This window comes from Acomys russatus, chromosome 4 (genome assembly GCF_903995435.1).
Source record: "Acomys russatus chromosome 4, mAcoRus1.1, whole genome shotgun sequence".
Taxonomy (NCBI): domain Eukaryota; kingdom Metazoa; phylum Chordata; class Mammalia; order Rodentia; family Muridae; genus Acomys; species Acomys russatus.
In genome coordinates, this window is record NC_067140.1 from 49,061,464 (window position 1) to 49,085,742 (window position 24,279).

The 24,279-nt window shown below is 44.2% G+C and overlaps 2 protein-coding genes across 2 annotated transcripts in view; one reads left to right on the plus strand and one right to left on the minus strand.

Annotated features, from left to right (window-relative positions):
• The window catches only part of Aven (apoptosis and caspase activation inhibitor), a 121,176-nt gene extending 107,548 nt beyond the window's left edge, over nt 1–13,628 (plus strand). The window contains exons 3-6 of the mRNA XM_051144894.1: nt 7,147–7,217; nt 10,618–10,713; nt 12,228–12,570; nt 13,348–13,628. Of these exons, the coding sequence (XP_051000851.1) occupies nt 7,147–7,217; nt 10,618–10,713; nt 12,228–12,570; nt 13,348–13,463 (626 nt within the window). The 3' untranslated portion in view covers nt 13,464–13,628. The remainder of the gene's footprint in view (nt 1–7,146; nt 7,218–10,617; nt 10,714–12,227; nt 12,571–13,347) is intronic.
• Nucleotides 13,629–14,585: 957 nt separating this feature from the next.
• The window catches only part of Ryr3 (ryanodine receptor 3), a 532,014-nt gene continuing 522,320 nt past the window's right edge, over nt 14,586–24,279 (minus strand). The window contains 11 exon segments of the mRNA XM_051144331.1: nt 14,586–14,809; nt 15,651–15,702; nt 17,820–17,920; nt 18,325–18,389; nt 19,098–19,254; nt 20,592–20,726; nt 22,544–22,690; nt 23,013–23,054; nt 23,056–23,074; nt 23,416–23,543; nt 24,024–24,066. Of these exon segments, the coding sequence (XP_051000288.1) occupies nt 14,714–14,809; nt 15,651–15,702; nt 17,820–17,920; nt 18,325–18,389; nt 19,098–19,254; nt 20,592–20,726; nt 22,544–22,690; nt 23,013–23,054; nt 23,056–23,074; nt 23,416–23,543; nt 24,024–24,066 (985 nt within the window). The 3' untranslated portion in view covers nt 14,586–14,713.

Consider the following 24,279-nt stretch of genomic DNA (forward strand, 5'->3'; position numbering starts at 1 on the left):
AGAGATTTCCATAGTGAGGATTGGTAAGATTTCAAGTCCTGAGCTTGGGGGAAGCTTAAGGATTGGTGGGTTGGGAGAGGTCCCATTGAGGGCCTGGGGGATGGCCCTGTGACAGGTGTGTGTTGGGGGGGGGGGACCTATTATTAACTCACAGCCTAAGGGGTTTACAGAGACTTGAAGTCTCAATTAAACAACTTTCCTTAACTAAACTATGATCTTACACTAAGGTCAGATTTCTAGTTCTTGTCACTGGCTGGCAGTATCAGACCATGTCAAGCTCCCTGCCTTGGAGGAATGGCTAGACTAGCTGCAGTCTCCCTCCCCCTGAGTGCCCTGGCAGCAGCAGCCTTAACTGAGGCCTCAGGTGCTGCTGCTTTCTCTGTGGCTTCAGCTTCTCAGTTTCTCCGTGTCTGATCTCAGGCCCCAGGGCTGTGGAGATTTAACCTCAGCCACTGTGGAGTCCTGAGGTGTTGCTATCCAGATGTGTAGACAGGCCTGAAGCTCTGGGCAATCCTTTCAGGGACCACAGAGTGTGGCACCAGGGGAGCTGAAGAGCTGAAAAGAGGTACCCAGGGAAAGATGTAGGGGGAGCCCAGAGGCAAAACTTGAAGCTGCCCAGCCTGGCTGCTGGAGCACAGGGGCCCAGACACTGCCCTGCAAAGTATACAAAGTAAACAAAGTAAACAAAGGGAGTCTGGCAAGGAAGGCCAGTAGGTTGGTCTCCTATTCCTGTGAGTGGGGGCGGAGATGGAGCTTCCAGTGAAGTGCTTGTCCAGAGCTAGCAACACATGGGATATGGGTCAAGTTCATGATTAAAAACTCAGACAGTAGGTGGGTCTGGTAATTCCAAAGCAAGCGAGCAAGCAAGCAAGCAAACAATCGTAGTAACTGGGACAGATGGCACTTGTGGGAATTGCATGAGCACATGATAGGAATGGGTTATGAGGCTTGAACACTTCCACCATCTAGTTTATGTTCTCCCAGAGTTCTTCAGAGTTTGACCTGAATGCCCAGGCTTTCTGATTGTGTTACTTGCTTTTGTTTGGCTGAAAGTGTTTTTGTTTGTTTGTTTTGTTAATGGGACTGAAGAGATAAGCTTAAAATGAAAGCAATGTTTTCTGTGACGTGTGGCAGACTTTTGAAAGCAACCCATCCTGTTCTGTGGATTCTAGCAAGCATATTTCCATTTTCCCTAGAGCCATATGACACCTGTTGGCCAATGTTGTCATGATAAGCAGAGAAAGAGTGCTGACATCATAAATGCAGTGATGGGCTGTGTATGCCTCTTTAATTTCACCAACACTGCCACTATGGGAATATGTAGATTCTATGCAGTGATGGGCTATATATGCCTCTTTAATTTCACCAACACTGCCACTATGGGAATATGTAGATTCTGTAAAAGTTCATATTTTTAAAAAACACTCTAGACATTATTTCAGAAGTCCATGGTGATTTCCAAAATAAAAGTAGTTTGTTTCTTAATTTAGGTTTTCATGCCTTCAAATGGTGTCAACATATCAAATATTGGGATACCAGATATAAAGTATTTACTGAGAATTTGTTATATTCTGTGGAAATCAGAGAACTGTAGCAAAAGTAGAGAGGACTTTATCAGTTAATAAGAGAATAATTGATTAATACAATAATAAATTCTGGGGCTGGCAGACCTTAGTGACTGCCCTCAAGAATATTGAATTTTTTCACAGATTCCCTTAGTTCTCTTTGGTTCTGTGCCAAAAGCAGCATGTTGTTGAGAAAGGAAAATTCAACTGGACCAGTATTTGTAGAGATGAAAATTTCCTTCAGTCCCACTACCCTGAGAGATAATTGGTCTTAAATAGGTTTATAGTTGTCTTGTGTCATTTCCTTAGTACTGGGGATATTATGTATCATATTCATATTCTGCAAGTTGATTTTTATATAATTGAGACAACAGTTACCTTTTGGTGTCAGTACATGAAGATCTTCCTAGTTTTAAAAGGGTTTCATATGATATTATGTATTCATTTCACAAATATCCAAATACAACACAAGCCTAACTGAAATACTGGTTTCTATTAGTGAATCTTGTCCTAGCACCATGCAGGCAGGCCCCATGCAGGCATCATATAGGCCCCACGCAGGCATCATATAGGCCTCATGCAGGCATCATATAGGCCCCATGCAGGCATCATATAGGCCCCATGCAGGCATCATATAGGGCCCCATTGCAGGCATCATATAGGCCCCATGCAGGCATCATATAGGCCCCATGCAGGCATCATATAGGCCCCATGCAGGCATCATATAGGCCCCATGCAGGCATCATATAGGCCCCATGCAGGCATCATATAGGCCCCATGCAGGCATCATATAGGCCCCATGCAGGCATCATATAGGCCCCAGCAGGCATCATATAGGCCCCACGCAGGCATCATATAGGCCCCACTGCAGGCATCATATAGGCCCCATGCAGGCATCATATAGGGCCCCATGCAGGCAATCATATAGGCCCCATGCAGGCATCATATAGGCCCCATGCAGGCATCATATAGGCCCATGGCAGGCATCATATAGCCCCACGCAGGCATTCATATAGGCCCCACGCAGGCATTCATATAGGCCCCACGCAGGCATCATATAGGCCCCACGCAGGCATCATATAGGCCCCATGCAGGCATCATATAGCCTCATGCAGGCATCATATAGGCCCCATTGCAGGCATCATATAGGCCTCATGCAGGCATCATATAGGCCTCATGCAGGCATCATATAGGCCCCACGCAGGCATCATATAGGCCCCACGCAGGCATCATATAGGCCCCATGCAGGCATCATATAGGCCCCACGCAGGCATCATATAGGCCCCACGCAGGCATCATATAGGCCCCACGCAGGCATCATATAGGCCCCATGCAGGCATCATATAGGCCCCACGCAGGCATCATATAGGCCCCACGCAGGCATCATATAGGCCCCATGCAGGCATCATATAGGCCCCACGCAGGCATCATATAGGCCTCATGCAGGCCCCATGCAGGCATCATGCAGGCATCATATAGGCCTCATGCAGGCCCCATGCAGGCATCATGCAGGCACCATGCAGGCCAATGCAGGCACCATGCAGGCCAATGTAGGCACCATACAGGCACCATGTAGGCACCGTGCAGGCATCATGTAGGCACCATGCAGGCATCATGTAGGCACCATGCAAGCCAATATAGGCCCCATGCAGGCATCATATAGGCCCCACGCAGGCATCATATAGGCCCCACGCAGGCATCATATAGGCCCCATGCAGGCATCATATAGGCCCCACGCAGGCATCATATAGGCCCCACGCAGGCATCATATAGGCCCCACGCAGGCATCATATAGGCCCCACGCAGGCATCATATAGGCCCCACGCAGGCATCATATAGGCCCACGCAGGCATCATATAGGCCCCACGCAGGCATCATATAGGCCTCATGCAGGCATCATATAGGCCCCACGCAGGCATCATATAGGCCTCATGCAGGCATCATATAGGCCCCACGCAGGCATCATATAGGCCTCATGCAGGCATCATATAGGCCCCACGCAGGCATCATATAGGCCTCATGCAGGCATCATATAGGCCCCACGCAGGCATCATATAGGCCTCATGCAGGCCCCATGCAGGCATCATGCAGGCATCATGCAGGCCAATGCAGGCACCATGCAGGCCAATGTAGGCACCATACAGGCACCATGTAGGCACCGTGCAGGCATCATGTAGGCACCATACAGACATCATGTAGGCACTATGCAAACCAATGTAGGCACCATACAGGCATCATGTAGGCACCGTGCAGGCATCATGTAGGCACCATGCAGGCATCATGTAGGCACCATGCAAGCCAATATAGGCACCATGCAGGTATCATGTAGGCACCATGCAGGCACCATGCAGGCATCATGTAGGCACCATGTGGGCCAATGCAGGCACCATGCAAGCCAATGCAGACACCATGCAGGCCAATGTAGGCACCATACAGGCACCATGTAGGCACCATGCAGGCATCACGTAGGCACAATGCAGACATCATGTAGGCACCATGCAGGCACCATGCAGGCATCATGTAGGCACCATGCAGGCACCATGCAGGCATCATGTAGGCACCATGCAGGCATCATGTAGGCACCATGTAGGCACCATACAGGCATCATGTGGGCATCATGTAGCCACCATGCAGGCCTGTTGCTCCCCAGTACTGACAGCTGTAAGAGTGTGCCTGTGGTCATAGCAACATTGCAAATAGGCTTTCTGTATTTACTAGGCACCAGCCTCCATCTGAGCTAGCCTGCTGTTTTAGCCCTAACAAAGACTGATTTTCCATAGTTACCATGTTTTTCTGATGTCTGAATGGACACATGGATCTCTTTGGCTCTCTCCTATTTTAAGAGTAACTCTCTACTTGAATATATTTTTAAATCAAGAAGAGAAATTATTCACCCTTTGAAACGGTATATCTAGGACAGATGTGGTGGCACATGCTTTTAACTCCAGCATCCCAGCACTTGGAAGACAGAGGCAGGTGTATCTCTGAGTTTGAAGCCATTTTAGTCTATCTAAATAGTGAGTTCCAGATCAGTGAGGGCTTCATAGTGAGGCTGTTTTAAAAACAAACAAGCCTTGCATATCATGGTTTACATTTTTAAAAAAATGTTTGATAAGTCCCTTTAAGATTTGAACTGAGTATTGACTGTAGATTAAATTAGTTAAATTTGTTTTTCATTTCTCTTGGTTAGATATTTGAACTAGTTGCTTTTAATAATTGTTTATCATTTATTTGTAGAAATTCTGTGTAAATGTATGTTATGCTCTTCCATTTTACTTTTAACTGGATTTTGAGAGACCTGGTTTGTATTATATTTCCTGAGTCATTTTCTATTCATTCCTTTCAGTTTTCTTAGGACAATACTAACAGTCTTCTTCAGATAATCTCCTTCAGATTAGCATGGTTTCATTTTTTCTAATATTGATAATTCGTCACAGCCAGTGAAGTTAATATATGCCCACACACTCACACATGCATGTATGAGTTTGTACACACACAGACATTTTTTTCTTTTTCTTTTCTTTTTTTCTTTTTTTTTTTCCCCCTGAGGCTGGATTTCACAGTGGAGACTGACTGGTTTAGGATTTTTTATGTAGACCAGGTTGGCCTGGAATGCAGAATCCCACCTGTCTCTGTGTCCTAAGTGCTGGGATTAAAGGTGTATACCACCATGGCCAACCAAATGTGTGTGTGTTTGTGTGTGTGTGTGTGTCAGGGTCAGAGGACAGTACTCAAGTCAGTTCTCTCCTTCCGCATATTGGTCTTGAGGCTCAAATTCATGTCATCAGGCTTGGTGGCAAACGCCTTTACCTGCTGATGCATCTAGGCGACCTCAATTATATTTTTAGCACAGTTTTCCTTGCTTTCAGTTACCTAGGTGAGATTGGCTGATGTGCATATCTTTAAGGAAATAAATGCGGCTTAGGGCTAGAGCTCTGTGGTAAAGTACTTGCCTAGCAAGCACAAAGCACTGGGTTCCAGCCCCCTCACTGTCAAAAGAATACAAAGTTGGTTCTTTCATACCCTTCTCTGTTTTGGTCCCCCACCCAACTTTGTGAAACAATTGCATTCTTGTTCTTTATTTAGTAACTAAGGTATTTAAGATTTCAACTTTTTCTCTGAGAATTCTCTTCCAATCTTCTAGGTAGATTTGTATTAGCTTATAACTCTTTTCTGTATTCTAACTCTACAGTTTCATTTCCTCTCATAGAAAGTAGTGTGGGTAAAATGTTGCACACGCATTTACACAGTAAGCGTGGACAGTGACATGCACACATGGACTCCGAGACTTCATTCATTTTCAGAATGTTGAACTATCAAATTGGTTTACCAACAATGAAATGTATTGATTCTTCCCCACTTTGGGTCCTTTCTCTGGCACCTGATCTTGCCATATGTTAATGTGATGACCACACATTTTAGGCTTGTGGATGTAGAGGAAGGCCCTACTTTTCACCTTTTTATATCTCTTCATTTTTGAAGTCTTTTGCCCCCCCCCCACTCTGTTATTTGAAAGAAAAGAATAGATCCTGTGGTTATATCACCTGGAAGGTAACACACTTAGAAGTAAGTCTGTGCAGGAGTTTAAAATGCAGGTAGGAGATGAAGGGGGAGAGACACATGGTCTTCAGGGCGAAGAGACACAGCACTGTAGTAGATACATGAAAACACCAAAACAGGCTGCCTGGGGAGGTAGACGGCAGAGGAAGTGGGAACAAAGTTTAGATCCACATGAAAACTAGAGAGAGAAGTCTTTGTGTGTAAATGAATTATTACTGCAAATTCTCAGATGTGTATACATGTGCATAGCAAGCCTTGTGGCGGAGCATAGAGCTTGCTGCCCAGGATCATTTTCAATGCGTGCTCATGTTACCATCATGCGTCCTCGCTTGCTTATCTCAAGAATTCAGAGTAGTACACTGGTTTACGCCATGGTCTAATGTGCCGTCTTCAAGTTTAGTGTGTGTTTGACATTCTGACTGGGTGAAGTTTAGAATGATAATGCAGGTTTATAACTTATCAAAGAGATAGTCTGTTCCATTGTGGGTCAATCCAGAGGTGCTCCCTTCAGTCTCATTTTCCCTTTTCTGCCTTACTGCCCCTCCCCCCAAATATAAGCTGCTTTTCATACACTGAGCAGAACAGTTGGAAATAGACTGGGCGAGGTTAAATAGCCGTCTTTGCAGGCCTGTTTAGTTGTTCCTTAATGTGTGGAATGATGGGTTATTGAGTGAAAACTGAATGAAAAAAGGGCAGCTGTCAACAGCATTTTTCTAGTGCCCAGATGTGTGCCCTGAATCCAGCACTTGCAGGATTTGTGTCACTGTATTTGGGAAGGTTAGCTCTTCAGAATGTCCCTTGTGCTCTAAAATGGAAACTTAAAGAAACTGGTATCTTCTGAATAAAATGATATGTGTGTGTGTGTGTTTATATACATATACACAATGTGTGTGTGTGTATGATATATATTCATATTTCTATATATTCATATTTCTGTGTTTCTATATATGTATATTTCTGTATGTATGGTATATGTTTATATTTATACATATATGTTCCTATATTTTTTTTCTATGCCTAGGGGACTCCTTCTCACAGTTCCGGTTTGCTGAGGAGAAAGAATGGGATAGTGAAACTTCATGTCCAAAACAGGTAAGACAAGTGTGTCTTGAATGTAGGTTAGCTCTCCTCAAGGCCAGCGCTCTGCACCTGTCCATTATTGCAGAGATAAAGTCATCTGTGCAAAAGGGCTGTAATCCATACGCATATGTTCTTGGCTACCTGCCCTGGAGGGAAACGTACAGGGAGCTAGTCAATAAGGTTCAAGCTTGTGTTCATTTGGCCATCCGTAAATGTCTCACAGTTGTAAAGTAGGAAGTTAATGGCTGTAATTTTAGTACAATAGATTACTTTGGTATTTGTTTCTTTTTTCTTCTGCTTCTTTTTGCCAAACTAACTTTCCTTCCCACATTTCTTCCTTAACCTTGTTCTTTAATACCCTTCACTTAGTAGGATAAATGTACAAAATAACAATGATATCATAGAAGACCTTCAGTTAGTCTGTAAACCACAAAGGCTGTGTTTGTCCTAAGTTTCAGTCAAGGTCTTTCCTGTGTTTGTGAGTAAAGAATGGCTCATGTTCTGAATTCCCACAACTTCCATACCTCAAGGATCTGTAAGAGAGAATTTCATGGTCCTATTATGGCTATCTACCAAATGTTGAGAGTATAGGCCTGTGCCACTATATACTTGGGTTTTTTATATTCTTTTATGGTGATATGCAAGTGTGTGTGTGTGTGTGTGTAGGTCAGATGTTGGTGTCAAGTGTTTTCTTCTATCATACTTTTAGCTTTTTGAAAATTTCATACATTAATACTTATATTTGCATTAGTTTTCTATTCTTCCAACTCCTCCTTTGCCTCCACCCAGTCTCAAATCATGAACTTTTAATGTTACTGTTTTACACACACACACACACACACACACACACACACACACACACACACACACACACCCTATCAAGTCCATTTCGTGTTGCATATATATATATATATATATATATATATATATATATATATATATATATATATAAGCAATTTTTTTTTCTTTCTTTCTTTTTTTTTTTTTTTAAGGCTGAGCATGTGGGATCAGATAGCCACTAGCTGTTCAATGCCTGTAGTTCTTCATCTAGGATAGGACTTTTGAGATATCTCCTATCCATTTTGGCATGTCAACTAATGTTGTCATTATTTGATCTTGTTTAGACAACTTTATTGTTAAGAATTAATGGGTGCAGCTTTCCTGTCATGTTTGGAAGGCACTATCTAGCCCCAGCCATCCTGGTCTTCTGGCTCTTAACAGTCTTTACATATTCACATACACAGACACACACATGCGCGCACACACACAGACACACACTACACTCTCACACACAGAACAGACACAGAGACACAGAGACACGGTCTCTCTCTCTCTCTCTCTCTCTCTCTCTCTCTCTCTCTCTCTCTCTCTCTCTCTCTCTGTCTCTCTCCTTCTGTGATGTTCCTCTGTTTTAGTTGCAGGAATTTCATTGTAGACCATTAATTGAAGCTGAGCACTTGACATTATCTTTTGAAACAGGATCCCTTATTGGACCTGGAATTTGCCATTTTGGTTAGACTGGGATCTGTCTGCCTCTCCTGCTTCCCATTGGGCTGGGAATATAGACATGTTCTGCCACGCTCAGCTTTTATATAGGTTCTGGGGAGCCCAACTCAGGTGTTCATGCTTGTGTGTGGTAAGCTCTTCACCTACTGAGATGTCCACCACTTTCCACATTTCTTTTTTTTTTTTTTTTTTTTTTTTTTTTTTGGCTTTTTGAGACAGGGTTTCTCTGTGTAGCCTCGGCCATCATGGACTCGCTTTGTAGACCAGGCTGGCCTCGAACTCACAGCGATCCACCTGCCTCTGCCTCCCGAGTGCTGGGATTAAAGGCGTGCGCCACCACGCCCGGCTTACTTTCCACATTCTTACCAGGGTTTTATTTCTTAAATATGCTACCTAAATCAGAGGTGATTTCTTTTTCTGGGACAAAGGATGCCATTTAGCATTGTCATTGTATTATCTTCAACCTAGCCATTTCAGGACTGTTCTAACAGGCTACGGGAAACAGGTCACGTATCCAGACGGATCCCTGCATACTGCAGTTTTGTGAACTAGGTACTGACATGGGCTTCTGTGGTGGGCACTGTTTCTGCAGTGCCAGGAATTAGGGCCCATCTCTGATTGTTTGTAAACCTATCAACTTGAGATGTTCCCACAAGACAGAGGTTAAACTAGGGGACCTCTGGCTTCTTGCCAGTGTGAAGTCAGAGGTCATAGGACAAGATATGGTCCTAGATGCACCTGTGAGAGACCTGTTAAACATGGATGGGGCGTGGTGTTTGCCTCTGTATTAGAAGGTCCCTGAGGTCACCAGGACAGCTCCAAGGTAGCTAATCGGATAGTAGATAACCAGTGGCAGACTGACCGTGGACTTAGCAGGACTGTTGGTTTGAGACAGTGCACGGGTGTAACGTAATCCCTGGCGGAATGAAGCGTTTGGCACGGCTACCACGCTGAGTGCAGCTGCTGGAAAGAGGAAGTTACTCTTCTCTGATTTGAAGAGAAGCAGAGCTTACCCACCAGCTCCCAGTAGGATGCCGTGTCATTTTCTCCCAGTTTGGAGGTTAGAGTGTCAGCTTGTGATGGGGATCACTGCCCTAATTGTGGCTCAAAGTGAGCGAGCTCACTGTTTGGTAGAGAGACGTTAAAGCTCACTGTGATCGATAATTGGACTCCCAGACAAAAGTAACTCCAGTGAATGACTTTTTACAGTTATCTTATCATGTCTCTCTTTTTATTATTATTATTATTATTGTTGTTGTTGTTGTTGTTATTTATTCACATTACATCTGGTTGTAATCTCCCCCTTATCTTCCTGTTCCCACTCTCCCTCTCTTTTCCATTATATTTCCCTCCCCATGACCTCTGACAGGTGGGGTCCTCCTCCCCCACCATCTGACCACAGCCTGTTAGGTCTCATCTGGCGAGCCTGCATCTCCTTCCTCTGTGTTTCAACAGGGCCTATCCCCTAAGGGGCAGTGATCAAATCGAAGGCAACTGAGTTCTTGTCAGAGGGAGTCCCCTCCTCCCTCCTCCCCATGTAGAGAATAAGCTGTCCACTGGCTACATCTGATCATGGGGTCTAGGTCCTCAGCTTGCAATATCCTTGGTTGATGCATCAGTTTGTGCAGGCCCCATGGGTCCAGATCCGCCAGCATTGATAGTCTCCTTGTGGAGCTCCTGACAACTCCCCCGCCTCCCACTGTGTCTTTCCATCCCCCAACTCTTGCATACAATTCACAGCTCATCGCCCAGAGTCCAGTTGCATGTCCCAGTATCTGTCCTGATCTCCTGCTGGGTGGAATCTCTCAGAGGACATCTGTGTTGGGCTAATATCCACTTATAAGTGAGCATATACCATGTCTGTCTTTCTGGGTCTTCAGCTCTCTCTTTTTAAAAACTCATCTAGAATTCAGCACTCTACGTGGATAGTGAGTCACTGGTTCGAGCCCTTCAGCAGCTGCCTCTTGCAGTCCGGCTTAACGTTGCTGCGGAGTTGGTCCAGGTAAATACAGTCTGCCTGCCTGCTGCTGGGTTGGGGCAGAGGAAGGACCAGAGGGAAGAATGTGGCCTACAGTATATCTCAGCCTGAGCTCTTTCCTTAGGCCTTGTATTGCGGTGTCATCTTGTAAAGTTTGAAGGAAAACAAGACAGCTGTTTGAAGTTATACTGTCATGTTTTACATATGATACATTTTAATGGATCAAAAGTAATCGAATTGAATGCAAGAAAGACTATAAAGTCTGGCTCTGGACACAGAATATTCAGGTATCAGGCTGTGAATCAGCAGCAGGACAATTAGTGAGCAGGTGGATGTGGTTTCTCCTTCCCTGAGTTCAACCTACCAGGAAAGATTGCTACTACTCAGTTTAGTGAAGCAATTATACAGCTGCATGGAAATAATAAGTACTGTGAATTACGGTGTGCCATGAGCGCTTACAGTAATGGACCTGATGCTTCATGTGTGGCTGGGACTGGCTTTCTGAAGCAAACAACAGTAAGCTGAGGTCTGAGTTGTAAGAACACTTGAGCTGCAATGAAAGATGATGACCACCCAGGCAGATTGGCATTAATGAAAATAATCAGTAAACACTGTGCTGGTGGAAGAGAAAGCAGGCCGTGGGGTTGGAGTGTATATTCATGGCTATGTCTGTGTGTGTTCTTGTGCAAAGGCAGAGTAGGGAAGCCATCTATAGGAAGCTGTCACCTTGGTCCAGGTGAGAGATACTGAATGATGGTGGGGATGACAAAGATTAGCCTTCTGTAAGAAGTGTGTCAAGGTAACGTTGACAGGATGTAGAAGGTATATGTTGGCAATTCGGGAAGAACAGTTGAGAAAGGAGTGCGCATGGGCACACACACTCACATCCATAGTCTTTAGGTCTGTTTGCAACTATAATTTTGTGTACCCATGGAATCAACATCTACAACAAGAGTCAATATATTTCCAGTTCCTAAGAGGCCACCATACACACTTTGAATTCCTATTTGCCTCCTAAGTAGCCATTACCCTAGCTTTATTACTATAGCTTTACCTGGTTTTGAGTTTTCTATAAATGTTACCAGAGTGTCTGGTTTTCTTCACATTTGTATTCAAATAATGTTGAGTTCTTTTTTTCTTGGCAAATGTTCCTGCCCCTTCATCCAAGCCCAGTGAATGAGTCTACTTGGCTAATTCCCTCTCATTCTTTGTTACAAACTTACGTATCAATTCAAATAAACGTGTGTGGTACAGTTAGCTTTCAGGGCAAGGTTAGAAAGATGTGGACTTTTAATTTCACCTCTGTGCTAGTTATACATAATATAGAGTAATAGAGTGGGAGACACAGTCCTATGATGCCTCCATGAAGTCTCCTCATTGTCCCCGGGAGGATCAGGAAGAGTGCTGAGGTAGGGCTCCAACAGGAGATCCTTGTGACAGGCTGTCCGAATTGAGTATACTACGTCGAGGGTTGTATGGCTTCCTTAACTCCTGTGCTTCAGCTGACACAAGGACTCTACTAAACTTTTCTTTTTCAGACTGCAGTTCCTTTAGAACTTCCACAGGTGAAACCAAGGAGAAATGATGATGCCAAGGAGCTGGGCATGCAGTTAAGGGGGCCCATCTCCGAGCTCAGGGCTGCTGCTGCTGCCAGTGGCTGTCCCGGGTCCCTGGGCAGAGACAGTTTGAGACAAAGCCCTATAGAGGGTTTGCAGAAAGCTGGCTCCCCACCACAGCCAGTGGCAGACCATCTGGAAGAAGAATTGGATATGTTGCTGCATTTAGATGGGCCTGTGAAAGAGGAAGACAGTCTCTCTCCAGACCAGACATCTCAGGACCAGGAACCAGAAAGAGATGGGCAGGCAACCCTGGAGGAAACAGGTACAGCTTTCACTTCCCGTCCATCTTCTCAATTCTGATGTTTTTATGGGGAGCACCCTACCCTATCACCTGCACATATCCCTCTGTGCCTGATATTGACTCAGCCATGTCCTACGCTTCTCTTCCTGCGGCAAATCACAGCTTCCCTAGAGCTGACCTTTCTGACAGTTTCTCTTACTCAATATGCCAGGCTTCCAAAGTGGCTACAGCCCAGTCGCAGTATAAAAGTTAGAGCTGCAAATTGAACTGCTATAAAAGCCTTTCAGTAGAAGGCCTTTTAATCGACCAAACAGGCTAGGAAACTAACTCTTCATAATTCTTGGTATTTTGATTTTTTTTTTTTAAAGCAAAAGAATGTTTCATATCTTATGAATATTTTTTTTTCTGAGCTGGTAGCCCATCTGAAGAGATGGGGCCTAAAATGACTGTCATATTGCATACAGTACTCAAGAGTCACAATGATGTTTCAGCATTGCCTCAAAAGGAAAAGGACACTGAACTGCACTGTTGGCCTTTGTGTTAAAACAAATGCCACAAAACTAGTGAGCAGAGCAAATTCCTTTTCACTATAAATAGAAGAGCAAACCTGTAGCTTTGCTTATTTTGTTTGGATACTATTGATTGTATGTTAGAGGGTGACAATAATAAGAAGTTCTTGCTTGTTATGTGGAAAGTAATTTGTGTTGAGCTATATCCTTGACCTAACCCCAAGGAAGCCTTGACCGACCTCAGTGCTGGGGCTAATGTGAGGGGCTAATGTTGCTTTTATTTCCATAGTTCCTGAAAAGCCATCTATGACTGGAGAGAAAAATATGGAACCTGAGCAGCCAAAGGCATCCAAAACTGTCACTGAGGAAGAGCTGGAAGACTGGCTGGACAGTATGATCTCCTGAAAATGGGGATCAAGAATGGGAAAGTGCCTGAAGCAAATGTTGGTTGCCTTCTAAGTATGGGTGGCTAGTTTTACCAGCTACCCCTTGCTAGCATGTACTGTTACACTTAGAGCAGCCAGTGCTGCCTCTGTGTTTGATGGCATCTGAATACATGTATGAGGCTTGTTTTGGGCTTTGTTTCTGTTGTTGTCTGGCTTAGTCACCCTAATAGATTTCTTTTAGGACAGGGGATGTCACAGCTGCGTTTCAGCTTCCTTCCTGTCAACATGTACAGCATAACAGGTGCTCATTTCGATAATATACACAAGCAACAAAGCATGCAGTTGGTCAAAGCAAACACCCTCTAGTCTGTGGACTTTTCCTTTCTTCATGAAGCCCATGGGCTGCTTGTCTCATGTCCCCGCCTCCAGCAGTCAGGTCGCTGTAGAGTAACTGGCAGTGGTACACAACAAGAGGCCACACCATGAACTGGCATGTGTTACTTTATTGCAGTGGGCACTTCATTTGATTGGAGGAGATTGGCCTAAAACATGGCAGCTCCACTACTTACATGAGACCATAAAGCATCACTCAGGTTTGGTATAAGATTGAGATTTTTCTGAAATTTCAGTACAGTGCCTTTCTTCAAATAACAGCAGTCAACAAGCTGTTACTGAAGAAATCATGTGAATAACCTCCAAGTGCAGTTTCATGGATAAGACAGAAGATCAGCACAGCTGTTTAATGGACTTGTCCTTCTGGAACACAAACATAAAAAACTTGCATAGCTATATCTAAAGAGATTTTTAAGGCACTTAATCGATATTTCAGTTTCGACAAAGTGTTGTTTTTTTGTTTTTTGTTTTTTTTCTATTTCTTTAGCTGCTTAAAGCTTTTCAAGCTGAGTCTGGATACAGTCACTAGCAAGTACCATGGAAAAATTAGATCGCAGTTAACATGAGTTGAACATGATTTTGTGTCACTCTGCCTGTTGGTCCCTGGCAGGGTCCTCTTGCATGACATCCAGGTGCTCAAGACTTCACATTTCTCGGAACCATCCCAAATTAGCTAGTTGCTTTTAGAGCCGAGAGCTCTGCGAGCAGTAGGTGGAGTCCTTGGCCTTTGCCATCTTTTTTGTGTGTGTGTGTCCATTAGGCACAAAAGCCAAATCAATTCCCAAGTATAGTTTTTGGTTGGTTGGTTGTGTAAGGAAGGATTCTGGTGCATTAGAAGGTGACGTTCCAGAATCATGGCTCATCTTAAACTCAGGTTTACCCGAGCTGATCCTCGTATTGCTTACGAAAGCAGTCTCCAGCTGGGAAGAAGTCCCAGCACCTCTCCTGGTACATCTTCCATACATAGGATTCCTGAAACAGTGTAAACAAAGAGCGCTTTGTGCTGAAACCACGATAAGCTAAAACCCAGAGTCGGGGGTGTTTTTGTGTGGTCTCCTTTAGGAAGACCCATGCTAACTGATCCAGGCCACATGGGCGTGTTCTCACTCTGTTCCCAGTATGCTTGGTTTCATGAGCAGCTACATCTTCCCATCATGATATACGGGAAGGTGGGAACCTGTCCTCTGCCCCTTCTAGCCATATCCAGTCCCATGCTAGCTGTAATTTGGGGACTAGAGAAGAATGCTGGTTGGGGAGACATTTCCTAGAACCCAAGCGTTTGCGCTATAAAGTTTTCCTATCCATTGACATTTGAATTTTAAGTAAATAGGCTCTTTCTTCCCGTGTTCTCCACCTTTTTCATAGTCACAGAATTACTTGACACAGCTACTCACCACTCCTCCTCATTTCTGTTGTCACCCCCACACAAGGCCGTTCTTTCTTAGGCTGTCTCTCTCACTGTCTCGCTCTGAGCCTCCTGCTCCTGTTACAGCCACCCACTTCATTTCTCTTTGTCTTTTTCTCTCTCCTGTCCTCCCACCTCCAGCTATTCTATAGGGAAGCAGTAAACACAATGGCTTGAAAATGTCAGTGTTTGTTGGGAAGGATTACCAGGGGAACTTGGAGAAGATACTCAAGTCACCACAGAGTTCTCACTTCTTAGCAAGTAACAAAAAAAGGTGATGGGAAAAATGCACTAAGAGACTAATAGCTTCTGATAACCCTTAATGTTCTACTCAGTTTCAAGACTTAGTACAAGGAAGACTGAACACAAACCTATTTAGTTCTTAGTTAAAAGCAGTTTGTTTCTCACCTGGCCTGTGTGTTCTGTTTCATCCTTGTTAATCAAATACATCAGAAAGAATCTGGAAGAAACAAATGGGGGAAAAGGTAGAGGTTTTTTTAATTTAAAAAGGACCAGTGCAGCATGGTGAAGCTCACCTTTAATCCTAGCATTCAGGAGGTAGAGGCAGGGCCACCTTAGAATTTGAGGCTAGTCTGGTCTACAGAACAAGTTCCAGGAAAGTCAGGTGTGTGTGTGTGTGTGTGTGTGTGTGTGTGTGTGTGTGTGTGTGTGTGTGTGTGTGTGTGTGTGTGTGTTTTGAGAGAGTGAGAGAGGCGAGAGGGAGAGAGAGAACAAAACTAAAACCAAATAAAAAATTATTTATGTATGTGTGCCTGCAAATGCCCACAGAGTCCAGAAGAGAACATCAGGTCTCCTGGAACTAAAGTTACAGGCACTTATAAGCTGCCTGTGTGGGTGCTGGGGGCTGAACCTGGGTCCTCTGCAAGAGTAGCAAGCGCTCTTAATAGCTGAGCTATCTCTCCAGCCCAAGGTTCTTCTTACTCAAATTATCTAGCATTGTTTACTAAGATGAATTGGATATAGGGTTTGAAAACTAAGATGCCTTTAAGAGAACCAGGGAAGCTAAGAATGATAGATGCCAATGAGGGAAGGGCCTTCTTAACCTTCAAAAGTTGGAGTTAAGCCCAACTGCAAGTTATCTTGCTTACCATTGGGGAAAAAAAGCCCAACCTTTTACCATAAAATTATCAGTGAGCCAGTTGGTCGTGTAATAAAAATTACACTTGAAATCACACATCAAGGATGAGTCATGAAAAACGTGGACAGTATTTACTTTGAGGTCACACTCCTTCCAGAAGCGTCACTTTGTTTTTCATTGTGGAAAACTGGGGAAAATCAGTGTGGTTTCAGTTGCGCTAAATTATTTGTTTCAAAGATTTGAGTCTGTCTGTGACACACGAGTGTCCCAGGGGTCTGCACTCTCAGTTCATCTTATACTCAACTTCAGAGAAGGTTTTTAGAAGAATCAGTCCTGTGCCCTTTAGGAAAGGAAAATGTGATGCTGGTAAAAGGAAGAGGTAGTTGAAAATATCACACATGGTATCAGAGCCTGAGCCCCAAACCCCAAATTCCCACAGGGTAGTAACCATATTTCATCTTAGGTCCTGGCACACAGAAACAGCTTCTTCCCTTCCCTCTTCCAAGATTGAGAATATATTTGCATCATATTGAAGACATGGGTCAGGGGAACATTCTTCTCCTGGCACATTTAACTGGTAGGTTGCCACATAGAATGTTCCAGGGATGACTAACCAATCCAGATGACTAACATCTAGTCTGTGGTTCCCTGGAGCTGCCAGCCATGGGGCTGTGGGCTCAGCTTCTGTATCTTGACTGAGCGCCCTCTTGGTGAGAAATGACAGTGATAAATACTCACAGCACTAGGGAAAAACTTCTAGTTATTGAAAAAGAAACTCAACACCAGCTCTCCCCAGGCTCAGCCTGTTCTCTCCTAAAGAGAGAGCAGAGAGCAAGGTCAGAGAGCAGAATATTCTTCCCCTTGAAAATGATACTTTCTGGAGTTTGAATAGCCAGGGCATATAATTGAGGTGCTCCATAAGCAGCGCTGAATAAGCTCAGATAACTTTGAATGAATGCTTTGCCCTAGGAAGTATCCATTTATTATTTGCTTGGTGGGGGCCAGACATTGCTAACATTGAAACATTGCCCCAAGAATATCTCACTTTTATCGAATTTAATGGAAGCTTTGGAGCAGACAGAGTGTCTGAAAACTGGCCAGAGTTCAGCATGGATCTGACTGTCTCTCCTTGATACAACACAATCTTGTGATGTGGGGAGAACACCTTTAGTAAGGCGTTTACAGAAGACGGAAAGGTGGAGGTGGTAAGCCTGGACCATAGCTGGTGGTAAAAGTGGACACTGTTGATTTACATATAAACTGCTGCAGATGTGTGCAGAGGGATGGGGCCCAGGCATGGAACAGTTCACAGTTGTTCCCAGTGCAGAGCATAGAACAACACTGGCTCACAGGCAGATTCTTTACAGTCATATCTACCTCTTCCAAACAGAAAGGAAGAAATAAGTTGAATAGACTAAACTTTGTGACAGCATTGTTTTTGTTTTGCCTTAAAGACATCTTTAACCAAAAATACTTACAGATAATTGGCTAAATTGTGCTCTTGCAGCGTATGTGTTTCAAAACCGTGAGGGGTTGTGTCAAAGTAGTCATTGCCAATGCCACAGATGAAGCATTTAGTCTATTAAAAAAAACAAAGAAAGAAAAAGAAGATAGAAAAGGTGTTAATGTGCATAGCAGTAGAGGAATGAGGAAAAATGCTGACAGCCAATTGAATTGGGGTCATGGAAAACTACTTTTCTGTTTAATGCTTGGGGCTAGTAGGCATTTACTTATGGCCCCACTTTCTTAGCTGAAGAAACTGTTCCCTCCCTCCAGTTATAAGACAGGAGGCAGCAAGCACGGGAGGGTGTAGCGCACCTAGCATTAGTGCCCAGGGCTGGTAGCTCCGTGCAGAGGAAGTGGGAAGAGAGGCATGGGAAGCAAACCTTTTTAGCAGCTTTGCTTAGGGAGGACCCTAATTAATAGCCCTGTTTATGCTTTGAGGAACCTGTTGCGAGTTGAAATAAGTAAAAAGATCAGTACCTCCATGTCTTCACGTACTTGTTCCTGCTGGTCTCTCAGCTCTCCAAAAGCATCAATAATAAGACCTAGAATGTTAAATACAAATTCATCTGCACTGTGGTCTTAGAGAGACATGGCAGAGGTCATTCTGACTCGTCAAAAAAGTGTATTATCAAGCTGAGCTAGTTTTCAAGTGCTTGGCCCTATTTGGTCAGTTCTCCTTCCTCCTTGGCTTCAGTGCCTACAACTGCTTGCCCTTAACTCTTTCTTGGCCTGATCCCTCAGGTACCCATTGATGCCTGCCAGGGTGTCTTCCCTCATTGTCTTTACCTCTGAGCTCTCCAACACTTAAACATCAGCATCTCAGCATGAGTTGCACTAAATTTATCATCTTCCCTTCGTTCAGCTCCTAGTAAGCTGCTGACTGAAATATCAGTACCTTTCTCTCTGCTCTGATAGATAGACACATTGTGTTTTTACAGCTCCTTTCTCTCCTGCTTCCCCACCTCCCTGCCTGGGAGAACAAAGATGAGGGTAAGGCAAGCCACAGGAGACATCTAGGAAGGGCTGAAGATGTGATTTAGAGTGAGGAGCACTCTGCATGTTCTCAAGCTTCCTGGAATCGTCTGGGTGGCTCTTTGGCTCCGTATATACAAGGCCTCACAGACCAATGAGTTAAATTGACACGTTAGATGGCTTTGAAAAACTTCTTTATAAAATAATCACTTGGTGGATGTAGAAAAGCAAAACAAACTAGACTTACTCAATCCAGATCCTGTGATTGACAACCATACCTTGAATGATGGCTAGCAGGATGACAATGACAAAGAAGAAGAAGGTAATATCAAAGACGATACGATACATTTCATAAGGGTCACCAGCGGGGTCTTCAATTTCATCACCAATGCCGCCACCTGCCCTTACTCCCACATACATGTGGAAGAGGTAGCACTAGGGAAGATGGTAGTGGCAGTTCAGATGAAAGGTGCATTACAGATCTAACCATGACAGTCCTAAGGCAAGGGGCCTTCAGTGACATTGGCCTCTCCTGTCCTCCGCACCCAGCATGCTGTCTACCAGGATGGAAAGGTTCTTACATGTTTGAAAACCCGCTTTGAATTATGATGCATATAATAAAAGGCTGAGTATGGCATATGCCAGTTATCAGCATTGCCTTGTTGAATTTCAAGAGTGCCACCCTGGTTTTTTCAGGCTCTTTCTACTCCTTTATCCCCTGTGTATTTGCCAAGGATTTCCATAGAATCTTAAATATGGATTGAGCATCCCCAAACTGAAATTGGAATGTTTTAACACATAAAACTGATCTAATGCTGTCAGGACACCTTAGGTCAAAAATTCAACACATGACCTTGTATGGTCAAAATATAAGCATGCCAAATATACTGTGGAAAATATATAGGGAGCAGATGAATGTCATGTTTAGGTTTTGTTCCTACTCTTAAGACAAAGTATATGCAGATACCCTCCAATTAGAAGGACTTCTGGTCCAAAGAATCTTGGTAAGGACCATTCACCACAGTCAACCTGTAGCCAACTTTCTTTGCACATGTGTCTGCACTGTCCTGAGCACTGCTTCATCTAGCCAGGCATTCTGAGCCTAAGCTCTCTGGCAAGGCTTAAGGATGAGAGAAAGGGCAAATCCAGGGCAAGGAGCAGCCTGAAGCCAGGGACCAGTTACATGGTGATCTAATGACTGGAATTGCTGTCTTGTGAAGGTTTTTGTCCCAAGACAGCATAATGGGAGTTTTAGCCAATAAGCATTATCTATTTATAGAGAAATGCTCATGGACCGATACCTAGCATGTCCTTCCCAGAAATTAGGCCATGATAGCCTCCTAGAAAGTGCTGCTGATATGTCTACAGTGTGTGTTACCCCCAGCTGTGCCTTTCATCCCACTATGGCCTGCCAGGGATCCCCCACACATCCAAAAGACACCCCCTATTCTGCTGTGCTGTGTTCTTCAGCTTTTGATGTCTGTTTTGAAAGAAGCTCAGTGGGTATCTGAAATAAATATCTGATCCTTGGAACTTCACTGCAAATTTCCAAAGATTTACTGCCATGGCCTGTCTAGTCTTCATCCCCATCTGAAAGAAGTGTTGGTACCCATGGGCTTCCACAGTGTGATGTCATCCATTCCCTTTACCTCCATCTTCCCTGGTCACTTCAGCCTTTCAGACAGATGACACCTAGTCTCTATTCTGCTCAAGCACCACCGCGGTTTGCTCTGCCAGCCACCCCTGTGTGGCCATGGCTGGTGGGTCCTCACCGTCATCATGTCATCACACTTCATGTCCGGCTCGTCATCGTCTTCGCTTTTGTTGTAGAACTTGCGGAAGAAGTTGAAAGCCACCACAGTATAGAGGTAAACAACCACAGCCAGGAGGCCAACCGTCAGAACCAGCTGAGGGTGAGAGGACAGATGTACAGGGGTGGAATTTCAACCTTGGCAGGCTCATGGGACCCCCAGTCGTAAGAAAGGAGACAGTGATGTGCTTTGATCCACAGGTGACTGGGCTTATCACAAGAAAAGAGTTCCTGGGTGGAGTGTTCAGAGCTGACTGGTATTCTCCCTGTAATTTGTGTGTGGAAGCCTGGCCACTAGTACCACAGGATGTGCCTATTTGGGGACTGGGTTTAGAGAGGTTAGTTATAATGAGGCTCTAAGGGTCTAGTCTTATTCATGTTATTAGAAGAGATTAGGGGCCAGATGACAGAAAACACATGCACACTGAAGGACAGTGATGCGTAACAGCAACCAGAGCATAGCTGTGCACAAAGCAAGGAGGGAAACCTCAGACGACATCAACTCATTAGCACTTTCCTATTACACTTCCAGCCAGGTCAAGAGCCTGAAGCCCTAGATTTCCATGAATTAAGACACCTTCCTGGTATTTTGTTAAGGCAGCTCCACCACACTAATGCGTGGAGTGTGGTTTCGAACATGGATGAAGTGCAAATGTACTTGTGAATCCAGGTGAAGGTGGTGTGAGCAGAGATCCATTGGGCTCCCAAAGCTACTCAATTCCCAAGGCCTCTACTTTAAAGCTTCCTCAGACTAGTGGTTATCACTCAGCGGCATTGCATCACAGCCATAAACTGCCACAATCGCCAATGTTTAGAAGTTATTGTAAAGATTACAGTAGTTGGCCAAGAAATCTGCGTAGGGTCAACATAATGTACCAGGACTGGTTTACTTCCATGCTATGTAAAGAGGCCAGAAGTCAGTAGCATGAGTGAGGAGCCAGTATGGCCCATGCCAGCAGCGACTGGAGGGAAGATCTTTAGCTTTCTAGGAGCTGTACAAAAGGGAGTGGGCACACATGCTTGCTAAGGTAAGCTCCAAAACAGGTGTATTACAGGCCTCCTAAGGGACGAAGTTACTCAAATCTTGGGGAAGAGAGCTTACAGGAAGTGCTTTAGGAGAGGAGAACTGGGGCTTCATACCAAAGGGAAGCAAAGGGATTGTTGGGTCTAAGCTCTGCCACATACAAGCTGTATGGTCTTGGGGACAAAGCAGCCTCTCAGCTTGAGCTCTCCGAGATTAACATCTAGTTTACAAGGTAGTTGTGACACAGCATCTGCGATGTGGCATAAGCTGGGCACATTGTAACTTCCTTCTTGTCCTGGCCCATACAGCGGCTTAGAAGTATGATGGAGTATGCCTCATGTCCCTAGTGAGAAAGAAAATGCTGAGCACATTGAATTTGCAAATAAGGAGAATCCATTAGAGGTTTTAATATGTCTATAGTCATTGTATCCATCTTCTACTTATGGCCCAAGTCAATTCCTTGTTTGGCCATGTAGATGTGTACATTATGTATGTATGCAAATCATGTGTAAATGTATATAAAAAGCATTCCTATTATTATTAGGGACATATGTCAGAAGGGCCTAGGATATATATGTATTTTTTCTTTTTATTTCCTTTTATTTTTAATCTCCTAGGGAGTGAATTAGAGTCATGGAGGAAGGGGTAAGTCCATAAAAGGTACCCAAAGTGATTCTGATATGTCCATTACTCTGCTCAGCACATCCTTACTCCCCTACTTAGTTCTAAAAAAAAAAAAAAAAAAGTTACTAGTTCAAGTATTTGGCTAAGAAAGAAGCTTTTACACCCTATGACAAATTTCTTCTTGACATATGCCAGCATATTATTTTCTTTTTTCTTTTTTTTTTTCCCCCTATACGTTCTGTTCCAAGACAATAAAAACCTAATACCTGTTTGCCATTGTGAGTTACAGAAGACAGGATCGTCCTCAAGGTCTTAAAGCCCATTGCGATATCCAACAGGTGAGCAGCAAAGAAGAAGTTGTTGTAATGGCCCAGGACAGACATGGTGGTGTACCAGGCAAGGTAGAGAAAGGACTGGAAATGGGGAAAAAATTGACAACTTTTCAGGCACTGATGATATGATGGGCTCATTAAACAACCATCTTTCCCTCATTTGGGGGCACAATATGAAGAAAAGAGGCACAGGTACTGGGATGCTTTAGTGTCCCAAGGTCTTCAGTGGAGGCCAGATCATGTTACACCAGTGCATAAGGCACTGTCAGCTCCTCTCAGGCTGTGACCCATGATTACCCATGGAGGCTGCTCATGGAGGATCAGGGCTTGCTTATTCCCTGCAGCATCCAATGAGATCCCTGACTAGGGCACAAGATCTTATTTTTTCTGGCACTATACTTACGTTGTCAGTGAAAACCACCCCCAGCTTCCAAATATGGTACTTTCATGTCGACGGAACTTAGCCTGAAAGGGGACAGTAATTTCATAACTTAATAAATATCAATGTTAAGTGTTTAATAAAGGGGAGATATCCTAGGGTTAATAACATAAAAACAGTTTGGACTTTTTATCAAGTTATATAGATTTTTCCAGAGGCAAAGAGTGGTTTGAATCATGAACCCGGAAACCTTAGTCTTTGAGCTCTTTGGAGCATAAGAATTGATTGGCCATGAATTCTTTAAAGCAGTTATTAAAAAAAAAAAAAAAAAAGACATGCTTGTATTTCCCCCTCTAGCTCACTGGAGAGGAATGGGAAACAAAGAATTTGTCTTTGCCACTTGGATTTGAACTCCTCGGCTCTGTACCATGACACCAGAGATGCCGCCTCTGCTTTGGTCTCTTCTACTGGGCTAAAGTCAAGGGCATTTTTGTCCAACCCCAGGAGTTCAGCGATGCGCTCTGCTCCGTAGAGGTCTCCATACTTGTTAATCACCTGAAGCAGAGAAGGGAGAGGGTTAGCTGTAGCTACACACCGACCAGCTCTTCCCTAGCATTGAGGGCTTCGGAGCTTTGTTGCGCTCTGAGCTTTCTCAAAGGGTTAAACAAGATACCATTCAAAACTGGCAGGAAAAGGAAAAAGTAACCCCTAGAGAAAACTAAAGAGATGATGGCAATTAGGTAAAAACTTCTTTTTAAGCTAGTATCTCTTTGGAGAGAAAGAAAAGCCAATGTGGAGAAAGCAGCGTCGGGGGGGGGGGGGGGGGGGGGGGGGTAGGTAACGAGGTTGGTGGGGAGTGGGGTGTGCAGGGGCCAAAGGCAGATGACTATGAAAGCAAAGCAGGAGGCCACATATGCAAGCCCGTCTGCAACTGAGTCTGCTTCAGACACCATCACAGCCTGACTTCACGTTTACTCATATTAGCATATGAAGAGCGCAGGCAGCTCGCCCATCCCCCACCCACACAAGGCGTACCTTTCTCTTCACAAACTTGTCCCAGTAGTTATTAGGAAAAGATCTGAAAAAGAAGATGAAAAGAACAGGTTCCTAATTGTTAACTTGAAGACAAACACATCAAGAAACTTCTCAGTCTGAATGTCCATATCTGTGATCTCTGGGATTTCTGTCGAGCTCACTGAAGAATTCAAACCTTGCCTGAAGTTCAGAGTGATCCTAGGGTACCTGCTGTACAGTTCCTCTGCTTCGTGTCAACTCTGAGACACTTGGAAGG